Genomic DNA, 27236 nt, shown 5'->3' with positions numbered 1-27236 from the left:
TAGAAAACTTTTTTGGGTCGAGAGTAAGTTATATTTGCATGAGAGTTAAAATACAATTTCATCATTGTATTTATATATACATCTTTATAATTTTTTAGAAGGACTAAATCAAAGGTTCATCTTTGAGGGTCAAACTATAATTTTACTATACTTTTATTTAAAATTTATAAACTTTGAAGAGACTAAAACTGAAAATATCCATTTTAAGAGGGATAAAGGCCATTGCTTATCCCTATACCTTCGTCCCTACATCACTTCCCACATTCGTATTCATACTGCGACACATAAATGTCCGGATTTCGAACCCTATAACACGATATCAATAGTGTAATATTTCAATTTTGATACTGATCCATTACAACCCCTTATATAAGTCATAACCCCTCTAGTTGCTCCTTATAGGATCACCTTTACCAACATATATGATACAATGCTTTACCATTATTAAATGCTTCAAACAATGAAATAATAATGAGTTCCATGTTCCAATACCTTGATCACATGGAAACATGACAATATATATGCTTTATAGATTATCCCCCCCCACCCTTTTGACAAAAGGTTGCTTTTACCAATAATTTAGCACATTCTTTTCCATGTCCGGACACAAATATTTGGCCTATCATGTGCTCGGACAGCTCACACTTCAAAGCAGTAGGGTCAGTGCCCAAAAAATAACAAGTTTTTGTTTGAAATGCTCCCTAATGGGTCCATTGAGAGAGCAATAAGATGTAAGGATTGTAAATGCAAGGCCGAACAGAAAAACAAGAAATTCTCGTCCTGGATATCATAGTTTGGTGGATTGAATGTTTGATTCATACAAATATAAAAATATTCTATGAGGGGGATTTTTTCAGAGTGGTCCCTATGGTTCCATAATTTTCCCTTGTATTTCTTTTGGCTTGCACGAAATATATGATTGAATGGGCCAAAAGACTTCAGATCAAGTCCTATTCTGACAGCAACTTCAACTTATTTCTTATATCCCTACACCAAAACATTCCTATATTATGTTGCGATATTAAGCAGGCAATGTCACAGTATCATTCACACAATCCTATCAAGTTTAATTTCATTTAATAATCTCCGTTAAAAATTAGACCCGTAAGTAAATTATCATGAGAGATGTTGTAATTAGTACAATTAATTTCGATTAAGTCAGTTTAGATTAAGTTAATTTGGGTTTTATAATTCTTGAATATTTTGATTTGTGTCAATTTCAAATTTCAAATTTCGGTTCAAATCAAAATATTACGGGTTTGAATCATTTCACATTTTGATCTCTCACTATTCGAGTCATTTTTATAGTATTTGTTCGAGTCATTTCGAATTTTAAGTTTTTTGGGATTCAGTTTTATATTGTGTTAGCTTCAAGAATTTAACATTAATTTAAGAGCAATCAGCATTAGTTTGAGAGTAATAAAGTAATGATTTGGGGAATGGGAAATCTTAAACTTGAAAAAGTATGATAAGGGATGACTCAATGAGACCCACTTGCTTAAAAAGAGAGTCATCATCACTGCCTTTACAAAGTTTACATTGACCACTTTGTTTCTTTTCAATTTTTGCCTAATCTCCACTCTCATTTTATATGCTTTAACTCATATTCTAACATCAAGATTTGGTGAAAATTAGCTAATAGATGTCATGTGATGTTATATTAGATTATAGATTTAGTCACTATTTTGTTAATTTTAATCTTTATATTTTTCAATTTTTAAAATTTCAATCATAAACCACCCGATAGTAGTTAAATCTATTTGATTAAAATATGTTATTAGTATTGTATTATCTGTAAAGTTGTAAATTTGTTCATTCTTAATCAAGGACAAAATCAGAAAATTTATTTAGGGGCAGAGACGAATTATAAATTACTGGAAAGTCAAAGTGCAAGTTTACCATTATACTAACTTACAATTTCACAAAAGTTTAAAGAGCTAAATGGAAAATCTACCATTTCTGGGGGCTTGCCCCTTCCCTCTTCTTAATCACTATACTTTTTGAATTTGAAAAATAATCGTTTCAATCTATAAATTAATTTTTTTTTGTGAACAATATATAAAAATATATTTGTTAAGTAAGATTTTAGAAATAACAAAACTTAATTAAGTATTGTTTGATTAGAATTAAATATTCAAAATTTGATAATACTTGGAAGACAAAAGAATCAAAGTAAATATAGAAGCAATCCCTTATTGTTATTGTTGTATCAAATGTTGGTCCATGGATAATTAAAAGTGGGTTCGAATGAACGATGCGTTTACTCGCAGTTAGTGTAAGAACAATAGTGACAGTAAAATTAAATATTGTAACGTAAGATAAAAAAATAAGCTAAACGCACTACACCGCATCCCCTATCTAAACCCACGCTAAAAATATAATTATAGTTTATGATATAAAAAAAGTGTACCTTTAATTATTAACTAGTTTACTTCCAAAATCTTTCTATCTCCTTTAGAAAACATCCATCCAAAAAGATAATGTAAAACTCCCCTTAAAACCTCCCATAATTACACACAATGATGGTGAAATAACATCAATCTTGTGTTTGTCCTACCATATAATTTAATCAAGAATGACTTTTATATTTTATTTTGTCTCACTGTCATGTAAAGTTTGATTGTGGGGTTGCCATTTGGACTTCAAATCAAACACCTCACCAATTTTACAGGTTTCTACTCTTTGCTTTTTTCACTATCAGATCATCCATTTAAATAGTAATCAATGTCTAACAAAAATCCATGTAGAGCAATCTCTTTTTCAAATCAACTAAAAGAAGAGAGAATGAAGATAGAAAGCAGGATCACACGTGTGCCACAAACTTCAATCTTCTACTTGATAACTACAATAAGAATGGATGGGTAACGTAGGAGAGACGCACCCAATGCCCCAATCATGATCTCCTTATCTTGGCAAACCAAATGCCTACAAATTTAATCACCAACCAGTCTTCTTCTTTAAACCTTACCAGTTTCAGCCAAATCCCTACATATCCTACTTCATATATTATACGTTGCTGTATTCTAATTATTTGTGTAGGTAAGATGTCACTGTGAAGCTCTAAGATATTGAGTATTTTGAAAGACTAGCAAACTTGTCTGAAAATCATTTGCTTGTAATGCTTGTTGGTGGTGGTACCATAATATGGTTGCCATTTTAATTTATTTTGATGCTGCTATTCTACCTCTAATCTTGTTTCTTCAATCATCTTTTTCCGATTCGGATTTTAACATTAACCTCATTATTGTTTATTTAATCTAATTAAGTTCTTTTAAAATAAATTTAGTCCTACAAATATATTTTATACGTATTTAAACACTAACAATATAAAAATTAAATATTAATGTGTTCGGGTCATTGAGTTTAAATAATTTTGAATCATACAAAAAAGTATAAATTTGGATTAAAAAAAAGAATTAAAATTGGTAAAAGTATCGTTAAGGCTTTTGTGGTAAGAGTTAAATTGCATTTTGTCTCATTTGTTAAAAAAATAGATAAATTAATCATGTATATTGGATCAAATAACAAATTAGTCATTTTATTAAAAACACCGTCCAATTCTACTATTAAAAATTGATTTATGCTTGTTAACATGAGATACATATAGTACGTACTGGTTAATAAATAAAATTTTTAACCAAAAAAAGACTTGCTATTTAAATATATAAATTAATTTACTAATTTTTTAATAAAAATAATATAAAAAATTTATAACGCATTGATTTTTGTTGAAAAAAGAGAACAAGTGCAATAATATCCAAATTGAAGAACCCAACGATTGAAAGACGGCCCTCTCAACCATTGATGAAAACCCCCCATGGCCCCACCATATACCTTAATTAGCAAGCACCACCACTTTCATTAATACCGAGCAACCAGAGGTTTAAATTTAATTATCATTCTCACCTTAGTTAATCCATTACTTACCACTATCTTTTCATTTTTACCATACTTCGCCAAGCCCATTTTTGCCATTTTAATCCTTCACGGGACCAAAACACACAAAACATAGAAACCGAGACCTACACTGAGCTCCATTCTGCAATTTCTGTTCCACCACCATGTGACCTCTCTGAACCTCTCCTCTTTCAAAAATAATAAAAAACCTTTTTTTTTTATTTTTTATGTTTTTGCCATTGATGAAAGCTGAGTCTAGCCAAACATGTTGTGTAATAAGATAAGCAAAGTTAACCTTTTTTTGTTGTTTTTCTTTTTCAAGACAAATTGTTTAAAAATTTTGGTGCAAAAAACCGAAATGCCAACCAACATGTATCTATCCATCTTTTAATCACTCTAAACTTAGTTTCTAATTTATCGTTTAAAACCAGAAACCGAAAGCTCCGTTTCAACTGCTCTTTACCCTTTAGCAAAAGCTAGGCTAAACCCTTTCAAGAGAAACAACAACAACAACAACCAAAAAAAAACAGGCTTCTGCTACAACTTATTGTTACTTCTGTCTATTTTTTTTTTCTTGGTGGGGTTGTCTTTTTAAATGGGATGGCTTCAGAGCTGCAGATAATACTCACAAAGACAAACAAAAGGGTTCTTTGTTAAAAGATGAGGACATTACACAAAGGCAGACAATCTGAAAAGAGCCTCTTTTTTAAGTATTACAAATGGGTTCTTTGGTTTTCATTTACTCTTTATTTTCTAACATCTTTCTTCATTACCAACAAGCCGCTACCTTTGTCTAAAACCCGTGTTTCTGGTTCTAAATCTTCCCTTGCTTCTCGTGTTCTGTTCGAATCTGTCAACAAAACCAGACATAAATCCAAACCCAAAAATCCTGGTTCTTCTTCTAATCCTTCCACTATTCCTTTTTTCCCCCACTCTTTTATTGAAAAGGCAAGGTTTTTTTATGTTTTTAATGTTTATTTTTGTGGACAGCTGCGTTTAAAGATTTGAAGATATTCATCTACGAGTTACCATCAGAATACAACGAGGATTGGCTTTCGAACAAGAGATGTAGCAACCATTTGTTTGCCTCCGAGGTTGCCATTCACAGAGCATTGATGAACACCTATGACTTGAGAACATTCGACCCTTATGAAGCTGATTTCTTTTTTGTTCCTGTTTATGTCTCATGCAACTTCAGCACCGTTAATGGCTTCCCTGCCATTGGCCATGCTCGTTCTCTTATATCTTCTGCTATTCAGCTTATTTCCTCGAACTACCCTTTCTGGAACCGAACACAAGGTTCCGACCACATCTTCGTTGCTTCCCATGATTATGGAGCCTGCTTCCACGCCATGGTAAGCCTCAAGAATCTGATATAAGGGTCTGTTAAGAGTCCTTAACATGGTTTTTAATTTCTGTTTTGCTCCTAGTAGGAGGATAGAGCTATTGATGATGGGATTCCGGATTTTATGAAGAATTCGATAATTCTACAAACTTTCGGTGTTAATTACAAGCACCCATGTCAAGACGTTGAACACGTTGTTATACCGCCTTATATACCGCCGGAAAGTGTACGGAATACCCTGGAGAAATCTCCGTTGACCGGGAACAGAGACATCATGGTCTTTTTTAGGGGGAAAATGGAGGTCCACCCCAAAAACGTTAGTGGAAAATTTTACGGCAAGTAAGTTCCAAAATAAACAAAGGGGTCACAATCATGTTCATTGCTAAGCTTTAAATCATTCTACGATGGAGGAGAATTACTTGCTTACCCATGGTTATTGTTGTTTTGCCTATCAGGAAGGTGAGGACGGAAATTTGGCGGAGATATAACGGTGACCAGCGGTTTTACTTACAAAGACAGAGATTCGCCGGTTACCAATCAGAAATCGTACGGTCCGTTTTTTGTTTGTGCCCACTCGGGTGGGCTCCATGGAGTCCAAGGCTTGTCGAGTCCGTGGCCTTGGGTTGCGTGCCGGTGATAATAGCCGATGGTATCCAATTGCCATTTCCCTCCGCCGTGAAGTGGTCGGAGATTTCCTTCACGGTGGCGGAAAGGGACGTAGGGAAGCTAGGGAGGATCCTGGAACACGTGGCGAAGACCAATTTGTCAACCATCCAGAAAAACCTGTGGGACCCTGCTGTCAGCAAGGCCCTACTGTTCAATGATCACATGCAAGAAGGAGATGCCACGTGGCAGGTTCTCGAGTCACTCTACAAGAAACTGGACCGGTCGTACAAGAGATCGAGGGTTTCAAGCCAATAGGGAGCGAACACGTGGAACTGTGTTGTGTGGCGCCAGCTAAGGTTTGTTTCCTTCCCAACGTGGAAGACAGCTAGGAATGGTGTTTGAATCCTCAAAAAGAAAAAAAAAGAGAGATGGGAATTTTTATTTTTATACGGTGGGTCGGTGAGCCCACATTAACCCCATTCCTTTTTTTTGTTTTTGTTTTTTTTAGATATTTAGAGGCAGAAAAAAAGCAGTATAGTTAGTTAATTATATGAAAATGGGCTCTATTTGTTTGTTTGTACATGGAAAAAAAAGACAATAACTGTTTTTTTGGTAAATAATACAAATGAAATAGTTTGTTTTTTTATTACAGTGAATTTTTAAGACCAAATCCATGTTCAAGTTTTTGAGCTGTTTCTCTTGGAACTCGTTTAGGGTTTTTTAATGGACTTATAACTTTGAATAGAAAAGTGTCATTGAAAATGATAATTAAAAAAAAACCCAGTTTTTGTTTAAAGGGGAAGAAAAGTCTGAAGTTTTGTCAGAGTGTGAGGCGACAGGGAACAGTGAAGTTGTCAGTGCTTAAAGAAGGGATAGTGTGGAATGAATATAAGCAGTTAATTTGAGCTGGCTATCATTAAATATTGCAAGTGGGACGGTTTCTGTTGTATTTAAATTACATCACTTCATAGACTATAATCTTAAAAGCCGGTAAACTATGGCTACAACCGAAGGTAGTGGCCGTCAAATTGTAGGCAACCCTTCACAACGCCAGGATACAAGAGACGCTGTGGGAGCTAAAGAGTATGTTTGCACGACAAAAGTGGAAGAGATGAACCGAATCCCAGCTGTGCGAGAGATTCAAATTCCCAATTTTGTGTATGATTTTTCAATTTCCGAAAGATCACACCATTTGAGCGACACCAGCGACAATAATTTCTTACTTCCGCTGCATGTGCTAGAAGTGGGTTTTCATTTGTCTTTCATCCCTTTTTTTCACCATCTCCTTAATGATTACAGTATAGATCCCGACCAATTAGTATCTAAACAATTCCCAGTATGGGCAAATTTTATTTCTTAACCTTAGATATGAAAGTAAATAACAATAAGGCAGCAGCAAAGGTTGATTCAACAGATTTTCACCTCAATAATGTTGTGCATGTATGGTTAAAAATGCAAATAAATTGAAGGTAAGGAAATTAGGTAGGCGTATTGAAGTGAGTGTACATAAATAAGGTGATTCAATGCCACCCCATTAAAGCATGTCATAACTTGGTTGATGAGGAGTTAATACATGGTGGTAAAAATAAAAATATATTGTAATTTTTAATAGATTTTGAAGACAATTATAAATTTTGAAAAGATTAGATCCCGTTTGGTTTCTAGAAATATTTGTATTTTTATTTTGTAAAAATAGTTTTCATTTTCTAATTTTAAAATTTGAAAAACATGTTTTATCAATAAAAATAAAAAATTGTTTTCAATAATGAAAACATGTTTGGTATCTTTTCTCTACAATAAGAGCATGAGATATAAAATTAAAAATATATATGCATTTATATCGATTCAAACCACAATACTAGATTTAACATTTGAAAAACTATTACCGATTGAGTTTTAATTCGATTGGCATGTGTATTATTGTCAATACAGTAGGACGTAGGTTTGAGTGCGCTAAAACACATTATCCTTCTATGAGTAGTTCTAAGCATTGTGTTAAAAAAAGTTGATATAATGACAACTTATAATTAGATTGTTTTAAAAAAATCTATTAAAAAAGAGAGAATATTTTTACCTTTATATGGACTTGAATAAGAGTCAATTCATTTGAAGTTGAAAACTCTTGTTTTCATCGCTTTGGGCTTTATAATACATTTTTAGTGAAAATAATGAAAATATCTTTTTTTGGTATTTTCTAATTTTCACGTTTTTTCATTTACCTAAAATTATTTTTTAAAATTTTCGATCAAACATGTTTTTTTTTAATGTTTCTCATTTTTTAAGAAAATGAAAATGTCCTTTATTTCTTGAAACTATACGGAGCCTTAGTTTTTTTGAACAATAAATCCGAGATAGAAGACATGTTTAAAGAGAAACGGGTAAACTACATTAATAGTTAATCAACTATGGTTTTTTTTTTATAACCAAACTATAAAAAGTTAGAAAATGATCGCCTAATTATTGGTAAATTTCTTTGTTGGTCACCCAATTATCTTTGATTTTTTGGACTATCCATTTTTACGTTAGTCAACTAGTGCCTAAAAAGGACAAAATTGAATAATTAGATGGTTATTTTTATAACTTCTCATACTTGTGTCATAAAAAGGAAAAAAAACATAGTTGAATATCCTCTAATGTAGTTTACAAAAAAGATGAAAGAAAAGTGGTCTCTAATATTCCACACCATAATGGGCTAAAGCCTGCATTGCTTTGGACTACGGATTAGGCTCATATTTTGGTTCATCCATCGGCTTGACAAGGCAAGGTGCAGACCCTCCATGAAATCCAAATTTCCAATGCAACATTTGTGTATGATTGTTGTTTTTCGTCTGCTAAAACAACTTTAAAAATAGATTAAAATTATCGAATTTAATTATTTCTTTGACTAAACTAAATTTTGTGACTTATTATTGCATTTGTAATAATGTCTAACTTACTATTTTTATATATTATTTTCAAAGAAATCAGTCGATAGATTTCAACCGCAATAGTTTGAGTTAAGATAATTTCAAATTTTAGAAAGTATAGAGAGATGAAAGTAGAAATTATGGATTAAATCTAGAAATTCATGATGAATGCATTCAGAATAGTTTATGGAGGTCAATTGATTCAATGACGTTCATTTAATCTGCTTGAATTGGTCCAATTTGTAGAACATACGGAGAGAACCATCTACTCGAAGCCTCGGTGGCTCAGTGAAAACACTTTAATAATTTAGAGTTAGCATGATTTAAGGGATAAGATTATATAGTGTTTAAATCCCTTATGTCTCTCATATTGTAAGTAGGCATTGGTCTTGACCGTGGTTTAATTTAAACTGTACCGTTAAATTTAATAGAGCTTTCACCTTCATTTGTATTCATCCCATTAAAAAATAATTAAATATTTTAAAAATATTTATTCATGCGTGCCTAAATTTTTTATGACATTTTCTGTTCATTTATTGTTTCATCACTTAAAATTTTGTTTTCTTTAAGTATTTAAATTCATTTAAAACCAAATTCCCGTTTAAGGCTACGCTGTTTGGTTACTGTAAGACTTACATCTATTTCGAAAGAAATTGACACCATTTTTAAACCAAAATTTCTTACCAACCATATCAAATGCATAGATCTTGTAAGAAAAAAAAAATACTAAGTGACCTATATCCAAAATTATAATATCTATTTCAGTAAAAGGGTGGAAAATAAAAAAAATCATTATACAAATATTTTATCAACAAATGTAATTTCCGGCAAAGAAAATAAAAAGGAAGCTAATATAATTGAAATTAACAAACATATATTGTCATGGTTAGTAAACTATCATAGAGAGTTGTTATCAATGTAACAGATTATAAATCTAATTATCTTTTTATTTATGAATTAAGAATAATCGTTTGCATTGCGTGATAAAAAACAAATATAATCATAAATTTAAAAAAAAAATTACTCATGAGAAATTAAAGAATGCAATTGCATGAGTTGATTGATTGATTGTTACCGTCTGATTTCTGAGCAACCCTCATCTCAGCCAACCAAACCACCACTTCATCCCATCACAGTCCACCCTCGAGGTAGGAAAATATAGGTACTCGCCATATTATTGGCCACAGCTGATTTGGAAATCAAAAATGGATGAACTGACACAAAGCCTGGCAGAGAGTAGGGAAACGCGCGAGTCAAGCCGCCCGCACGTGGGACCAGTAAAGAAAATTGAAAAGGAAAGAGAAACGGGGGACACGAAGCTCAAGGCAGAAACGGACACGTTTCGACCAGTTAAAAGCACGAATCTTTAAAATGATGTGTTTTTTAAAAAGGAACTATCAAATTCAGTAAGTAAAATAAATAAATATATTTTCTGGGATTGTAACATGGCGAACGCAACATGTTACGTCATTGGGGACAGCTTACGAGAAAAAGAGTTTTGTCTTTTCTTCTCTCACAAAACCCCTTTATTTCTTCTCATTTCGAACATGAGACCTCTTCTGCTTTTCCTTAATTACACAACTGGTCCCCAGACTATACCATTTCTCCTACTAAGGTTCTTCAAATTTTCTTTAGTCAAAAAATGGTTCTTCAAACTATACCCTCTTTATCTCATGAATTATTTCATCTTAGAGACTTTATAATTTAAAAAATGATAGTAACATTGTAGAGTGGAAAATACAATTAGTCAAAGACTTGATTATACTACAAGACCCATCTTTCTTTTCTCCAAAGAGAAAGGATGGATCATCTTTCAATCTCCGAAATGTATAGTGCAATTTGATAATTCTTATTTCAACCATGATTTTATAGAAATCTATTTGCAGATTTATTCATGAGTTAGATTATAGTTTAGTTTCAAAAGAAATTTTCAAGGTTTGTCTTGAATTTGACTCAACTTACTCTAGTTCGAGGTCGACTTATATTAGGTTGAGCCAACTGGACGGACATTCGAACTATGCAGAGGTGAAGTCAGAATATTTTTTTTTGGTGTGTTGCAATAAAATTGTATAATTTTACGATAGTAAAAATGTAATTTTACTATTTTAACAACCTATATCTTTATACTTTTTAAAAAAATTAAATCAAATTTTTATCATTTTGGGGACCAAAGTACAAATTTATCATTGATAATTTAAAATTATGTAAATTATACAAAAGCCTAAATGGAAAATTTTTTATTTTAAGGAAAGTCGAGCCCTGCCAGCCCCTGAATTCGCCATTAAAACTATGTACAAGTCTAATTACAAGCAATCAAATATATTTGAGACATCTTAAATGCTAAACTTTGAGGAGCACTTAGAGAATTGAACACTAATAACAAGGGGGGCAACGGTGCAAAAAGTTGCAACGAAGAAAAAGTCTTAATATGATCTATTTCTCTACGCTCGTCTAAATAAATTATATTATATTTAATTTCTGATATAATTTGATACCCATTTATTTTTAGTTTGTTTAAATATTTTATTCTAATTAAAATATTATTAATATAAAATTTTAAAATATGTTCCATTACAATATTAAATTTGGTCTAAACATTTATTTTAATTTCAATGCGTCACATCATAAAAATTATTTAATAGCGTTAATAAATAACCTTAAAAAATTAAGTCATGAAACATGGGTGGAATCAGACTAGTACCCAATTATTGTTAGGTTTTATTATAAAAATGAAAGGATGCAAAATTTTCTACCTTAGTTTGCCAACCGTTGAGAAAATTACGCAAGGCTTCACATATCAATTAGTGAAGGCAGAGGAGGACACTTGTGTTTTTTACTCTTTATTGCCATCCAATCACATCATAATTAATTTACCCTCCATTTTTCATATTCTGGGAAAGCCCCAGTAAGATCTCAATATTAATTAGAAATTAGTGCACTTTTAGGGTTGTTATATTACATAATATCTCTATGTTTCTATGCAAACAAGTGTTAATATTTTACCAAGTTTTGGTATTCCCGGTCAAAGTTTGAGTATTCAGGTTCGAGTGTAATTATCTATGTGTTGTTTGGTTATATTTGTTATCTTGATTTCCAATTGTGTCTACTTTTTATACTCATAAACAGTATTAAACTAAAAAATAATAATCTCTAAGTTATCAGCAGGAAAATCCATTCATAAACAAACAACTAAATCCTTATTAGTTAATATAATCATAATTAATTACCTTCTTTTATAAAAATAAGAAATATGATATATATTTAGATAATGAGTTTTACAGAGCAATTAATTGGTATAAAAAAATGAGAAAAAAGAAAAAGTAGTAAGATCTGATTGCACTGTTGGCAAGAGACAAAGATAAGAGTAGGAAGCATTTAGTCAACGTATTATACATGATATCTTAGTTCAGATATCTTCCTTTCTTGTTTTATTATACTACCTTATATCCAAGGATTAATATATAATTTCAAACTTTTTAAAGGGATTAAAATACAAAATTATCACATTTGGTAAGGAGATTTTCTTTTTCCTTTTCAACCCTAGACTTGGAAAAAGCAACTCATTGAGTCAATTGATTTTACAGTTTTACATTGGGATAAGATCAATTGTAGGTTTTAAGTCAAAGCCAAGATGAGTGACCTATCATAGCAATTTATTTTATTAAACATTAGTATTTAACTGTATGTGGTCATATCTAACGTAACATGCAGATTCATTTATTTACACAAAGAAAGCCAATTTTAGCTGGGAAGATATGCTAAAGTATTGATTGGAATCATAATATTTCTAAACCAGGCAATCCATATATACGTTTATGCCGTCAAAAATACATGTATGACCCATAAGGAACTATAACATGAACAGAAAAATTAGCTACAGTGTAATTCTTTAATACATCGATGAGAGTATATACACGTGAACAATAGCTCCTAACTACTTAACAGATTGAATAACCAACTAACCACCTTAACAATACAACTGCGCTTTAACATTGCTTTACCCTATTATATCAGCTGATTTTGATTACACTAAATGAAAGTAGATTTACATCTTTTCGTATCCTTTTGTATAATTTATCTTTTAAAGATTAAACCATTGAATTTATTGTACTGATCATGCATGTAAAGTTTTGAACTAATTTGTTATCTCTATCATATCAATCTAAAATAATATATATTAATATTTATTAAACAATCAAAAGATTTATATAAAATGAATAGTATGACATTTGTTATATACACACCCCTAAATTATATACAATCTCACCCTAATACCTTCCTTATATGGCAACAATAATTTGTAGTTAGTATTCCGATTCCAACCCTGATGGCAACTTATCTCCGGATTTTGCTACGTATTGTACGCTTATGGAAACAAGGAATAATCCTGGGAAGCATAATACATATCAGTACACAAAAAAAGACCAAATATTTCTGTTTTTAGAAATGAGCAGTTGAAATATGATTATGAACCTACACTAACCATCCAGTAGCAGAGCTTAGGGTTAGGGCTCTATTCACTTGCCTACATCTTGTTTTGCTATATAATTTTCTGCAACTCTGATGATGCATCAACAGGATGGAAAAAACACCTGAATCAGTAATTATGAAGACTCTACATGTATAGATAGAGTCAATGTTTACGATATTAAGGCAACTGTTAATAATCCAGATGTCTTCATTGTTTATTTTTTGGTAACCAAACCTTTACTAAAGTGGAGGCCAGTTTGTTGTTTTGTTTTACATGGGAAACAGTCTGCATTTGTGGTGCTGATGCTGATGGCTATTTTATTTCTGGGTTACTATAATTTCTGCCCTTAATTTTAATTTTTAAATTTGACAATGGTTTTTAAATTTAGATAAATGTAAAAGTTTTATGATGTACTTATCACTCTAAGTTAGATTGCATTTTACCTTATTTACTTAGAAAATGAGTAAATTAGTTCATTTGTGTTAGTTTAAAGATCAAACTGGTCTTTTTTTTGTTAAAAATTGGTATGGCACCAAATAGTTAACACGTATATCTTATGTTAACATACAATGATCAATTTTTAACAGTAAAAATAAGTGAAATTTTTAATAAAAGGACCGACTTACTCTTTGATCTAACGTACAAAGACTAATTTACTATTTTTTAATAAAGGCAAAATACAATACAAATTTTAATATAAACATCTTTATGATACTTTTACCAATTAAAACAGACGTAATTGTTAGGTTTTAATATCAAAGCGAACTAAAAGAAAATATAAATACTAAAATAGATATAATTGCCAAATTTAGGGAGGGAAAATTTCATTAACCCATTATTTTATTTTATAGTTACTTTTTTTATTATCTATCAAAAACATTGGTATTTGAGTTAATGCACATTGGATTCCTTGGAAAAAAAAACATAGAGGTGTAGGAGTTTAAACATTGAGAAAGGAAGTAGGAAATTGAGATGGAAAGTTCTATTAGCTAAGGGTGAGTTTGGATGGACAGTGCGTTAACTTGCAGTTAGTATAAAAACAGCGGTGGCGGTGAGATTAGATACTGTAGCAACACTGTAGCGTGAGACAAAAAGTAGGCTAAACGCACCGCACCGCACCGCACCCAATCGCCCATCCAAACCCACCCTAAGCTAACTAAAGCTATATAGGAGTTAGAAATAGAGTGATATAATGTGCCTATCATTTTGACTTTTAAGTCTACCTTTGAATAAATTCATTACAAAGTAAAAAAAATTGTTATTTATTTACTTTTTCCATTACATAAAGTCTTTGTTCTTATTTTAAAAGAAAAACAAAAACCAGGCACCACATCCATCCATCAAAGTTTATAAAAAGGGTGAGCTTTGGTTTCATAAAAGTCAGCAAAGAAGAAAGAAAACAGAGAAATGGGGAGAGCTCCTTGTTGTGACAAAGCAAATGTGAAGAAAGGGCCTTGGTCTCCTGAAGAAGACTCTAAGCTGAAAGATTATATAGAGAAATATGGAACTGGTGGTAATTGGATTGCTCTCCCTCAAAAAGCTGGTATGCATCACCTACATGCATCCATACACTTATATGTCAATCTTCTTGTCTAATTTGTTGTTTGTCTGTGGGATATCAGGTCTGAAAAGATGTGGGAAGAGTTGCAGATTGAGATGGCTTAATTATCTGAGGCCAAACATTAAACATGGTGAATTCACTGATGATGAAGATAGGATTATCTGTACCCTCTTTGCTAGCATTGGAAGCAGGTTCATCTACACGTTCTTCTTCGTATAAACTTGTCTAGATTCAGGAATCTGATAGTATTTGTTGTCTGCATAGATATATCTGCTTAAGCCTCTTCAAGCAAAGATCAGACTTGTAGTAGTATCAGTATTTCTGATGAAACTTTCTTTTTTATTGCAGATGGTCAATAATAGCTGCTCAGTTACCAGGAAGGACTGATAATGACATCAAGAACTATTGGAACACCAAGCTTAAGAAGAAGCTCATGGCCATGAATGGTATTCCTTCTCAACCACAAAGAAAACCACCACCACCACCACCACCATTTTCTCATCAACCTCAACCTGTTTCATCACTATACGAAGACAGCACTGCTTATTATTACACACCTTTTGAACCCATTATGTCATCAGCCCAATCTGATCTTTTGAACAACACTAACTTGACCAACAATTCTTCTCTCATTCAAACACCAGAAAGCTTGTTCAGTCACATGCAATATCATCCAATGAGAGACGATTTCCTCATGTTTGGGGGTGAACCAAGCTGCAGTTCATCTGATGGTAGCTATGGCAAAGAGATGAAACAAGAAGATCATATGGGTTTTCGGGGTTTTGGTGCTTCATTAGACTATGGTACCAACAATGGAGTTAACCAATGGATTGAGAAACAAAGTGGGCATAGTGGAGAATGCCCATTAGATTATAACCCTGAAGATGTTAAGAGACTGATTAGCTCTAATAATAACTGCTTCTTCATAGATGAAAATGACACACAAGATAAAGCTATGTACTGCTATTACTACTAGTGATGGAACTGCTTGCAGGAAAGATTTGATGGGTAAGGCCCAAAGCTGAGGGATTGAAAAGAAAAAAAGAAAAAAGACTTTCAGTTTCTGGGGTAATGTGTACTGAATCTGATGAAATGAAACATATTTTAAAATTTGCCTTTTTTATATGTATTTGATGCATTTCTTTTTGGGAAATGATGATAATTCTTGTTTGTACGGATCCTTCCACTGCAAGAAATCAATTTTTCATGAAAACAAGAAGTTTTTAATCATCATTATATGAACAAATGTCAACCTAAACCAAGCTTGCACTGTAGTTCAATCTTTTTCTTTGTTTTTTTAATGAACTTTGAAGACAATTGGCAGTCATTTACTGGGATTCAAGAAACAACTTGAAAAAAAAGCCAATTATAGCCCCTTGTAGTCTCTCTCATTGTACTGTTTGTCATTGAAGGTCAACAACTCTGTATGTATATGTGTTCATCATTATCACGGTAAACAATTCAAAATGTTTTGTTTGATCAAATCTTTTTGATTGGTTTTGAAGTATCCAATAGTGTTTTTATTTGATTTCATGAATTTATATCCTGTTCACCTACATACTGATCAAATTGTGAGGTATCCCATGAACTACGATACCAATACTTTTTTGGCCATGGTGTTACCTTGTAAGCCTATGCAATGGCAAGCACACATCACACACTTATTGTCCTTAACATGACAACTCAAATCTAAAGAGGAAATAACGCAAATAGATCAACTGAACTCCAAAAAATTAAAAAAAAAGTAATAAAAAAATGACATATAATGTCTTGGGAATGATTAATAGCACTTTTGATAAAACCCTTCTAAACCAAAGAATAAGAACTTTTTCTCTCTCTACTCCCAAACTCTCATCTACCTTTCCCATGTTGCATCAATCAAAAGTAATAATTAAACCATTAATTAATACTCAAGTCTTGTTAACAATGACATAATTTAGCATGTTTTGTTGACTAAATTTGGTCAATTTGATGGATAGTAAGAGAGACAACAACATACTTAGCCAGCCATTATATGTATACATTAATCATTTTCGTGGATTTGTTGTCAGTGACTTACACATACAAGTCTAGTTTAAATCCAAATATATTATGCAGGATTTGCCTGTGGAACACACATTCTTCTATGCATGAAAAAAAAGTCATGTGCTTCACTGATAACACATATTTTGTTAAAAATAAATTGGGATGGAAAATGAAATGAAGAAAGATTGAAGTTTATATTAAAAAAAAGTGTATGTTTAGAGATTGTAAGGTGAGAACAGAGAGGGAATCCCCATTGGGAAAAGGGAAACAGCTTCTCTCCTCCAAAAATTGCATGATCAAAATATCTGTCAGAGATCCACCCTTGTTTTCCGATACTCAACTTTCTTTTTAATATATTCATCAAAACAAAACAGTTTGATTAACACTTTTTTGAAACCCTATTTAAACAGAAGTTAAAATCTTGTACAATTAAATTAATCTCAGGAAGATGCAAATCTTGTTTTTCCCAAAAAATTTAAGACAATGGAAAGCATTTCAAGGACTGTTCTTGTGAAGGTCAAAAGAGTTTGGTGCCCCAGCCCCACTCACTCTCTCATCATATCTTCTTTTTCGTTTTATCCAACTTACTCTTGGACAACATTTTTACATCTTTTTTTCTTTCACTAAGTGTCATGTCACTATTTTTTTCTTTTACTGTGATTGTTGTTTTTTTATCTTACCAAAAATAAAGGCATAGCCTATCCAAAACTACAAAAGCCTGGAGAAAATGGAGCAGAGATAAATGATAATGTCCATTACCATGACAACAATCCGCATGACTGTTTGAAATATCATAAGAAACACACACAGCAATACAATATGCTTTAACAAAAACTCCACAGGCCTTTTTTTGTTTGGTCTAAAACTCCATATGCCTAATTTCTGTCTCGACTACGACCAATATAGACCATACTCTGAAACCAAGACAATGAGATAAAACCTTCACATGCCATCCTTGTTTCCTGTTCCAAAACACCAAACATCTATCAGTTTGGTTTGCAATGTTCCAAATCGAGATATGAAAGAAATTAGAACTAACCTTCATTACCTGCTCACCATCCCCGTTTCCTCTACTTATACTTACAGAGACTACAAACTTTGAGTTCAAGAAATGGAAACACTGGTGGGGAGGGGAGATAGTAAGGTGAATTGTCATGAGGCCATGACTGTTGATTTCCCGGTGTGAGATCCTATAGTTCTCTTTTAACATAAATCTATGTCTACAAGTTGCTGAAATACGTATTCCAGCATATCGAAGAACTCTCTGGATCTGGAAATATAATCTGATACTAAGGATTCAAACAGTAAAAGAAGAATCTTGTACTAGAAGTCAGATTGCATTTTGCCCCTTTTACTCAAAAAATGAGCAAGTTTGTCCCTGTAGTTAGATCAAACAGCAAACTGGTCGTACAAGGACCAATTTTTAATAGAAGGATTAATTTGCATTTTAATCTAACATCCAGGGACTAATTTGCTATTTTTTGAGTAAAGAGCGAAGAACGCAATCCATTCCTAGTACAGGGGCCTCCATGGTACTTTTACCGAATTTAGACATATAACTTTCATTGAGATAAAAAATTCAATCGCAAAAGAAACTAGTTTCGATACAAGATTAGCAACATATAAGCTCAAAAAGCTACCTGAGCAAGCTTCAAGATGTGCTTAACTCAGGAACAACGGCTAATAACATCTCCAATGGTTTTCAAATCAAAGATTTCAATCCAGTAACCATCGGGATCCTTAATGAATGCAATCCCTTTCATCTTGCCTGCAAATATGATTCAATAGATTACAAATATTCCCATACATAAACGGAAATCGAACCATCCACTCAAGCATCATATCATTCATGATAAATATTCTAAGTGAGATTAGCTAACCTGCATCTAATTTCTTGACAAATTCTACTCCCAGGCGTTCAAATCTCTCGCATGCCTTATTCACATCATCCACCGTGATGCCAATATGACCTTAAAAGCACAAAAAAGGAAAGGTTGGCATTTCAAAAGTTCACGTAAACAAGATTTTTTTCAGTAAAAGTATCATTGTATTAGAAGTTAGATTGCATTCTCTACTAAAAAAATAAGCAAATTAGTTCTTGTACGTTAGATCAAAGAGCAAACTGATCATTTTGTTAAAAAAATTATCCATTTCTACTGTTAAAAACAAGTCCCTGTATGTTGACATGAGGTACAGTGGCATGCTATGCGTAACTGCTTGGTTATACAGTCAGCCAGGTCAGTTTTTAACAGTGGATGAAAATTTTAACTAAAATGACTATTTTGCTCTTTGATTTAATTTATAGCAACTAATTTGCTCATTTTTTGAGTACAGAGGGCAAAATGCAGCCTGATACTTAGTACATGAGCCTCCATGGTACTTTAACCGGTTTTCTTCTATGAACTTCAATGTGGAAATGAATCCACCCCAAAGTAGCTATTGGTTTGATCAATTACAGCATAGTTTTCAAGATAAACTAGAAGGTTAATCGAAAAGAAACGGTGAAAATTCAAGCTAAACTACGGAATAACAAACATGAAACCAAGCCTTTCCCACTATCATTAGTGAATAAATTCAGTAAATACTAAAAACCACTATCGCAATAACAGCAACATGGGATGGACACCAACATCAAGGTATTCGGGGTTTATAAAGTTCAACAAAAATGAGACAAATGTATTCGTACCAAAGCCACGAGGTTCTGAATTCCCGGTGTGATATCCTTTGAACTCAGGGTCACTTTCAGTACCCCAATTACTGTAACAAACATTAAACTGTTAGACATGCTCGGAGACAAGACCTATGACTTGGTAAATACAAAGGAAGGGTTGGATTTAATAAAAATAATAATGAATTCTTACTGTGTTAATTCAATGGTAGCTGCCCTTCCAAAGGTCCAAACTGTTCTACCGTATGGATCACTTGGAGCTTTGGAAACATCCTACATCAAACCAAATATACATCTAGAATGAACATATCAGCTAAACGGTGACCCGTAAAACCGAGAACTGAACACCGAGATGCTACAATACTCCGTTACAAGCGACGAGCCAATGACTAATACTACAAAATTACTTGAAGCAATGTAATTATAAGGATTTTACCTCATAGCCCATAAAGTACAAGGTAAACTTCAATTCTGGAACATCCACTCTCTTAAGCAGCCTAAAGAACAGTAAAATTAGTAGCAGTAAGCTTTAAATTCAATTGGAAAATGCTAGAAGAAAGCTTTGGTTCACTTAATAAATAAACAGCTAATTAATCAAAATAGATAACCAAATAAGAAAAAAATAACCAATAAATTATATAATTAACTTACGACATGCCCAACACACGAGAGTAAAAATCAAGACTGGCTTTTGGATCCTTAATTCGAAACATCTACAAAAAATATATATATATATAATTATTAACATAAAATCCTTTAAAATAAACATAAACCCAAATTTAAAAAAGAACAAAAGAAATTACAGTTTGCTGCATGATGTAGTCTTTGGTAGCTTCATCAGGGGTAGTATGAAGCCCAGGGTTATTGGCAGCTGATTCTTTCAAGTCCGATGATGCCATTGAATACAATCTGAAATGGGTTCGATCCTACAAAAAAGAAATCCAAACTTTTCGATTAAATTCCTCAAAGGAAAATGATGTGAGAATTGGGTCTTAATATTAATGGATAAACCTTTGGTTTATGGGGTTTCGAGATATAAGAAAATGGGAGTGAAGAAGGTGAAATGCAGGGTTTTCTAGAGAGGTGAAAGAGAGAGAGACGAGATAAAGCGGCGGAGAATGAAAATGAAGCCATTTTTTGGATAAATAAATAGGAAAATTTTTAAGAGATGGCAGTGAAGCAATGGCTAGGCAGATATTTGGATTATTATCAACACCAATGTAAATAATACACATAATATTTCACAAATAATATTTAAAAATGGATTATGCGGATTGACTCTTAGTTGATTGTTATCCTACTAATTTATCTATTCTTTAATAGAGAAAACAAAATAAAATTTACCTTTAGTAGTATTAGCTCAAAACCTTATCAACTCTATAATTATTAAAAGAATAATAATAAAAGGGTTAATATACTATTCGCTACCTATATTTGGTTTAAATGTTTAATTTAGTACTTGAGTATTTTTTGTCCTAACTTGGTACTTGAGTTTAGTTTTTTTTCAAATTCATACTTGAGTTTTCCTTTGTCTCATACAAGTACATAAGTTTAACTTTAATGTTAATTTAGTACTTGAGTTTTGCTTTTGTCCCAGTTAAGCACTTATATATATAATTTTAATAAAGTACACATGTCAAATATTTATTGGGCCACATGATATTGTTTAGTTGAGGTATCAAATTGAACATTGAACCCAAACTTAGATATCAAATTGAGAAATAACTTTAAGTACTAAATTGAACATTAAAGCTAAATATAGGTACCGAATGGAATATTAACCGGAGTATGAACAAAATACACCGCTGATCGTCAGCCTATTCTTCCAATTATACTGGCAAGTGGCAGCACTACCCAATCATGAACACAACAATCTGATTAAATCTTAGCCGCACAACGATTGCAAATAAAAAACTTCGGAGTCGCCCCCCCCCCCCCCCAACATATTTTGTCCTTGCCTTCACCTCTTTGACACTCCCAACCTTTCGTTTTCAACCATCTCAAAGAGACCATCATCAAAAGCAAAAAGCTTTAATGGAGAAATCTGGGTATGGAAGCGATGGGATTTTCAGGTCTTTAAGACCTCCTTTGCTTCTTCCCAAAGAACCAAACTTATCAATGGTTTCATTTCTATTTAGAAACATCGGTTCTTACCCTGAAAAACCGGCTCTCATCGATTCCGATTCCGATGAAACACTCACTTTCTCTCAGTCCAAATCCACCGTCATCAAGCTCTCCCATGGTTTTCTCAAGCTGGGTATTAACAAAAACGACCGTGTCTTGATCTTCGCGCCAAATTCCATCCAGTTCCCTCTTTGTTTCTTCGCTGTTACATCCATAGGCGCCATTGCTACAACAGCTAACCCAATTTATACCATTAATGAACTCTCGAAACAAGTTAAAGATTCAAACCCCAAGCTTGTCGTCACCGTCCCTGAATTGTTTGACAAAGTCAAGGATTTCAACCTTCCCGTCATCTTGCTTGGTCCTAAACGAAACCGACAACCGTTCGACGTTAAAAATGTCCCAAAGATCCTGTCTTTTCACGATCTTCTCGATTTAGCTGGTGATGTAAAAGAGTTTCCTCGTGTTTCTGTCAAACAAACCGATACGGCAGCTCTTTTGTACTCTTCAGGCACGACGGGGATCAGTAAAGGTGTCGTTTTGACACATGGGAATTTCATTGCAGCTGCTTTGATGGTCACTATGGATCAAGAACTAGCTGGGGATATGCACCGGGTTTTCTTATGTGTATTGCCTATGTTTCACGTGTTTGGATTAGCTGTTATTGTGTATAGTCAACTACAAAAAGGGAATGCTTTGGTGTCAATGTCAAAGTTTGATTTTGGGTTGCTTTTAAAGAATGTAGAGAAGTATAAAGCAACCCATTTATGGGTTGTGCCTCCTATTGTACTTGCTATGGCTAAACAGAGTATTGTTAAGAAATTTGACCTTTCTTCAGTGAGGGAAATTGGTTCTGGTGCTGCCCCTTTAGGTAAGGAATTGATGGAGGAATGTGCAAGGAATTTTCCACAAGCTGTGGTCATGCAGGTACAGTGGTTTACTTTTGCCTGCTGATGTATATTCTTCAATCCATATTCATCTTTGGGTCTGGCCTAGCCAATTACTGTGGTTGACTTTTGCCTGCTGCTATATATATATGGTCCGATATAAGCTCACAAATTTGCACCAAATATCAGTTTCCTGTTAATCACTGTGCTGTCCAATCCATATTCATCATTGGGTCTGGCCTATATTCGTGTTGCAGGTCATCCATTGACCTCTTGGTATATGTGAAGTAGGCTTTTAAAGTTTTGGAACTTGTTTCAATTCATGCTTTTTGAGTTTTCGGAATAGGCGTTTAAAGGGTATGTGACACTGTGGTTTTCAGGGCTTCGGAATGACCGAAACGTGCGGCGTTGTCTCGATGGAGAATACTTCAGTCGGTGTTCGAAACACTGGTTCAACGGGGATGTTGGTTTCAAACGTCGAAGCCCAAATAGTCTGTACACAGAGTCTAAAGCCTCTTCCTCCTAAAAAATTTGGCGAAATTTGGGTTCGAGGTCCTAATTTGATGCAAGGTAATATCATATATGCTTGTTTTATCATGAGGAAATGAAAGAAATGTGCATAGTCAAGATGTTTAAAGTGAGCAAATATCTAATTAGCTCTTGGCTGCCATATCTAATTGTGTTAAATAACTAGCTCTATAGGTCAATTATCTCGAGTTTTGTGTGTTATATACTGCATCCTCTTTGCATTTTCTGCTGTTCTTTGTGACACTGCAATTTCGATAACCATTTTCAGGTTACTTCAACAATCCACAAGCAACAAAACTCACAATAGATAAGAAAGGTTGGATGCATACAGGAGATCTTGGATACTTTGACGAGGACGGGAATCTCTATGTCGTCGACAGAATTAAGGAGTTGATCAAGTACAAAGGTTTCCAGGTAACTTACAGACAGGTTCCTCGATCTCAAATAACAGTAATGTTAACACATATATGCATATACATATGTTGGCAAAATTTCTTAGAATGTAGTTGATGATCTGGTCCATGCTTTCATGCTACTCTAGTAGGTGGGTCAATGCTTTTTATTATATCAATAAATGTTGACATCGAGGGATGGAATCTCCTCGATGTCATTAAAGTGGTGATCATAAAAATGCTATATCGGTTAGGTTTCGGTTTCCTGACCCGTATATATTGCTAAAATGCAAAAGCCTATCTGCCTATTACCTGAACCAGATTGCACCAGCAGAGCTTGAAGGACTTCTAGTATCTCACCCTGAAATATCGGATGCCGTTGTCATCCCGTAAGTTATACCCGAAAAATTCCCATTTCCACTCTTGCATTATCTTAAATCCGGGAAATACCCGTAATCAAAGCTCTGCCTTGTAAAACAGATACCCTGATGCTGAAGCTGGTGAGGTGCCAATTGCATACGTAGTTCGTTCCCCTAACAGTTCGTTAACAGAAGAAGATGTTCAAAAATTTATTGCCGAACAGGTAAGATAGCCGTTTTTGAGTTTATCTTCGTGTGATTATTTAATCATTTGCCATAATTTTTCCTAACAGGTTGCGCCTTTCAAAAGATTACGGAGGGTGACATTCATAAACAGTGTCCCAAAATCGGCTTCGGGGAAGATCCTGAGAAGACAACTTATAGAGAAAGTACGAGCCAAAATCTGAGATTCTATGGTTCTGGTTTATTTTTAGCATAACACGAACATGAACTAGTGATTGTTAAGTTAAGAATCTGTCCTTTTATCTTTCTTTTTTGGCAGCAATCTTATTGTTCTAAAATTACATTTATAAAAGTGAATTTGAACATGAATATTCCGATTGGAAACTGGAAATTATAAAAAGACCATCTCATATAAACATCATTATAGCAATGCTTTAATTATTTCCCCCCTAAGCTACTGGTGACATCAAGTCAGTCATGATCATATATCCACATCATAGCAGCATTAACATTGAAGATATCACATTCACTTAGGTTAAACCTACTAACTTGGACAGTAGTGAATAGTTCGATGCAGAAACCAAAAGCCAATATTATACTTGGCCTCGAGGGATAATGTTAAATATGGATACTGGGAAAAATAACATTATTGCCGTAAATACCAAAGCACTGATTGTGGTATAATAGATTTGTAATTCACTAATTATTTTAGATGTTCCTTAAATCGGAAACTCCCATCTGCATTGCCATTCAAGATTTCTTGACCTGCTGTTGGCTAGGTCCAATGTGAATAGGACCCACATTAACATTCAAGATTTCTTGGCTTACTATTGGCCAAACCACATGGGCGTTAGGTCTAATGTGAGTAGAACCGTTGAGCCATGCTTCATAATTGAAAAAACAAACACCCTGAAAACATACCCCTAAAGATGATGGAGAATCAGCCAAAATGTGCACTTTCCAAATTCAAGTTGAGAACTTTTTGAAGAAAGATCATATCCTCATAAACCCATGTTTGGATACTAATATTTAAGAGAAAAAATGAAAACGTAAAAGCAATATATAGTTTGACTTTTCTCCTTTATATTTTTGTAACAAGACATGGAAGAGCTGAGAAGAAAAAAAAATCAAGACATGGAAGAACATTGACATCAACAAAGAAGATGGATCTGCAACATTTGTATAAGAACCAATTGAATCAATATGCAAATAACCATGAAAAAGTTTGGGGTTCATGCATACATATATAGTTTCTAATTATCAATGGTAAAATACATTGAATTCTTAAATTAAAAAAACATAATTTCGAATCTTAGAAAAATATGATTAAGAGGGCAATTATAAACTTCGAAAAATATTTTTCGTAAAACATAAAAATTATTCTAAATATTGAAATACAGACAGGAAACCTAGGAGTTCTCAAGATTTCACAAAAAAAAAAACTGGTAAAGCTGTATATCAGCAAGCAAACTAGCTAAAGCTACAATGGTAGATAGCTAAAATGGCATTCACCTGCAACTGCATCTGCACCTCTTTGTTTGGTCTCCAACCACACCACACAAAACATATCTAACAGTGTTTTGTTTTTCTGACATAGCTGAAACAAACAATAAGGTGCAGGTGCAAATGCAGATAAAAGCTACATCTTAGGGAAGGCCTTCATTTGGGTCTCTAAATTGCCATTTATATACTCAAGTTGTAGCGTTTTAACATATAGAAAAATTCATGACCAAAGCTTCCATTAAACAAAGGTCGAGGACGTGACGTGAATTATGCTTATACGTCCTGCCTGTCGTATGAATCAGATAGTGCTTGTGGTGGGCGCGTGTTGTTCTAAGGCCACGTGATGCATGCTGTGAGTGCACGTGGATGTTGGGATTCCCTGCTAATCATCAAATGCCACGTGTGTGACACGTATTGTAGTTCACTTGAATGACAACTGTTACCCTCGTGGGCTTGTAGGACCTTGAGAAAAATGAGTAACGTAAATAGTCTTTACCGTTATCACTTTACATGCAATAAATATAAACCTAAATATATTAATATCTAATTTAAGCTGTTATTTGAGAACTTAATTAAATTAAATTTATTATTTTTAAATATCAAAATATAAATATTTTAATAAAATAATAATACATGATATTAGAAAATATCAAATTCAAGTGTAAAATATGATAATAAAGGTAAATTTTTAAAATTTGGGATCAATTTCAACGTGCGATATGCATTAAACTAGTACAATGTTATGCATATATTGTTGCATACACTGACTCATTATCGTGTCGTTTACTTTATAATTCAAAGTAATTAAGGGGACCTATGGTCCAATAAGGTCCCTTAGTGCCCCTCTCGAAATGTATATAAAACAAGTAGAAAATTGTTGAAAGTGGGGCCTATAATCTGAATCCTCGTACAATTCCAGCTAGCTCTCTTGTAATTTTCCATCAATCTACGTGTAGTTTTTATATATCAACTTTGATTTAAAATGATTATATAAAATTTAGATTTTGATTCAATTATACATGTTTTAAAAAATAAATACATACATTTATTTTTATATTAGATTAATAAATGTTTGTATATGTAATATATCAATGAAAATTGTGCTAATTCGATAACAAGGTTAGTGATTTGTGAAAGTTAAATTAAAATAAAATTGTACAGAATTAAAATTCATGTACAATATTAATTTAAACACTCAACAACCATAAAACAATTGATCCCTCAATCTAACACTACAGCAGAACAGGTTTTTAGCGGCGTTTTTTTAGGTCTTTAGCGGCGCTTTTTAACGCCACTAACTCCATTTCTGGCGCTTCTAGAAGCGCCACAAAAAATGCCGCTAACGACAACGTCGCTAACTTTTGCGGCGCTTACATAAAAAACGCCGCTAAAGATCATGTTCTTTAGCGGTGCTTAGAAAAAACGCCGCTAAAGATCATGCTCTTTAGCGTCGCTTAGAATAAAAACGCCCCTAAAGATCATGTTCTTTAGCGGCGCTTAGAAAAAAACGCCGCTAAAGATCATGCTCTTTAGCGGCGCTTAGAAAAAAAAACACCGCTAAAGAAAAGAGCGGCGCTTAGAAAAAAAAACACCCCTAAAGATCATGTTCTTTAGCGGCGCTTAGAAACAAACGCCGCTAAAGATCATGTTCTTTAGCGGCACTTTGGAAGAAAACGCCTCTAAAAGTAATGTTCTATAGCGGCGCTTATTCAAAAATGCCGCTAAAAGTAGTGTTCTTTAGCGGCGCTTATTTCACAAACGCCACTGTTTTGATATGACTT

General features: G+C 33.3%; 4 protein-coding genes across 4 annotated transcripts; 3 read left to right on the top strand and 1 right to left on the bottom strand.

The window, feature by feature from the left end:
- Positions 1 to 3928: 3928 nt before the first annotated feature.
- LOC107936063 (probable glucuronoxylan glucuronosyltransferase IRX7) lies at positions 3929 to 6494 on the top strand. The gene is made up of 4 exons (XM_016868710.2): positions 3929 to 4789; positions 4888 to 5252; positions 5331 to 5581; positions 5698 to 6494. Exons 1-4 carry the CDS (start codon positions 4558 to 4560, stop codon positions 6161 to 6163), a joined length of 1314 nt encoding a protein of 437 aa, XP_016724199.2. The 5' UTR covers positions 3929 to 4557; the 3' UTR covers positions 6164 to 6494.
- An 8046-nt stretch (positions 6495 to 14540) lies between these two features.
- On the top strand, positions 14541 to 15939 carry LOC107936031 (transcription factor RAX2). The gene is made up of 3 exons (XM_016868675.2): positions 14541 to 14768; positions 14848 to 14977; positions 15135 to 15939. Exons 1-3 carry the CDS (start codon positions 14633 to 14635, stop codon positions 15760 to 15762), a joined length of 894 nt encoding a protein of 297 aa, XP_016724164.1. The 5' UTR covers positions 14541 to 14632; the 3' UTR covers positions 15763 to 15939.
- Positions 15940 to 17539: 1600 nt separating this feature from the next.
- On the bottom strand, positions 17540 to 20761 carry LOC107891656 (lactoylglutathione lyase). Its single transcript, XM_016816503.2, has 9 exons — positions 20491 to 20761; positions 20283 to 20405; positions 20131 to 20192; positions 19916 to 19976; positions 19673 to 19752; positions 19498 to 19568; positions 18692 to 18781; positions 18452 to 18579; positions 17540 to 17773 (listed from the first exon to the last, which is right to left on the bottom strand). Exons 1-8 carry the CDS (start codon positions 20611 to 20613, stop codon positions 18479 to 18481), a joined length of 711 nt encoding a protein of 236 aa, XP_016671992.1. The 5' UTR covers positions 20614 to 20761; the 3' UTR covers positions 17540 to 17773; positions 18452 to 18478.
- Positions 20762 to 21208: 447 nt separating this feature from the next.
- On the top strand, positions 21209 to 24321 carry LOC107936009 (4-coumarate--CoA ligase-like 7). The gene is made up of 6 exons (XM_016868641.2): positions 21209 to 22530; positions 22871 to 23060; positions 23287 to 23432; positions 23732 to 23799; positions 23891 to 23993; positions 24063 to 24321. The coding sequence occupies exons 1-6, from the start codon at positions 21514 to 21516 to the stop codon at positions 24174 to 24176; spliced, it is 1638 nt and encodes a 545-aa protein (XP_016724130.1). The 5' UTR covers positions 21209 to 21513; the 3' UTR covers positions 24177 to 24321.
- Positions 24322 to 27236: the final 2915 nt, after the last annotated feature.

The sequence above is a fragment of the Gossypium hirsutum genome, chromosome D13 (genome assembly GCF_007990345.1).
Source record: "Gossypium hirsutum isolate 1008001.06 chromosome D13, Gossypium_hirsutum_v2.1, whole genome shotgun sequence".
NCBI classification, from domain to species: domain Eukaryota; kingdom Viridiplantae; phylum Streptophyta; class Magnoliopsida; order Malvales; family Malvaceae; genus Gossypium; species Gossypium hirsutum.
This window is presented reverse-complemented; position numbering and strand designations above follow the sequence as displayed.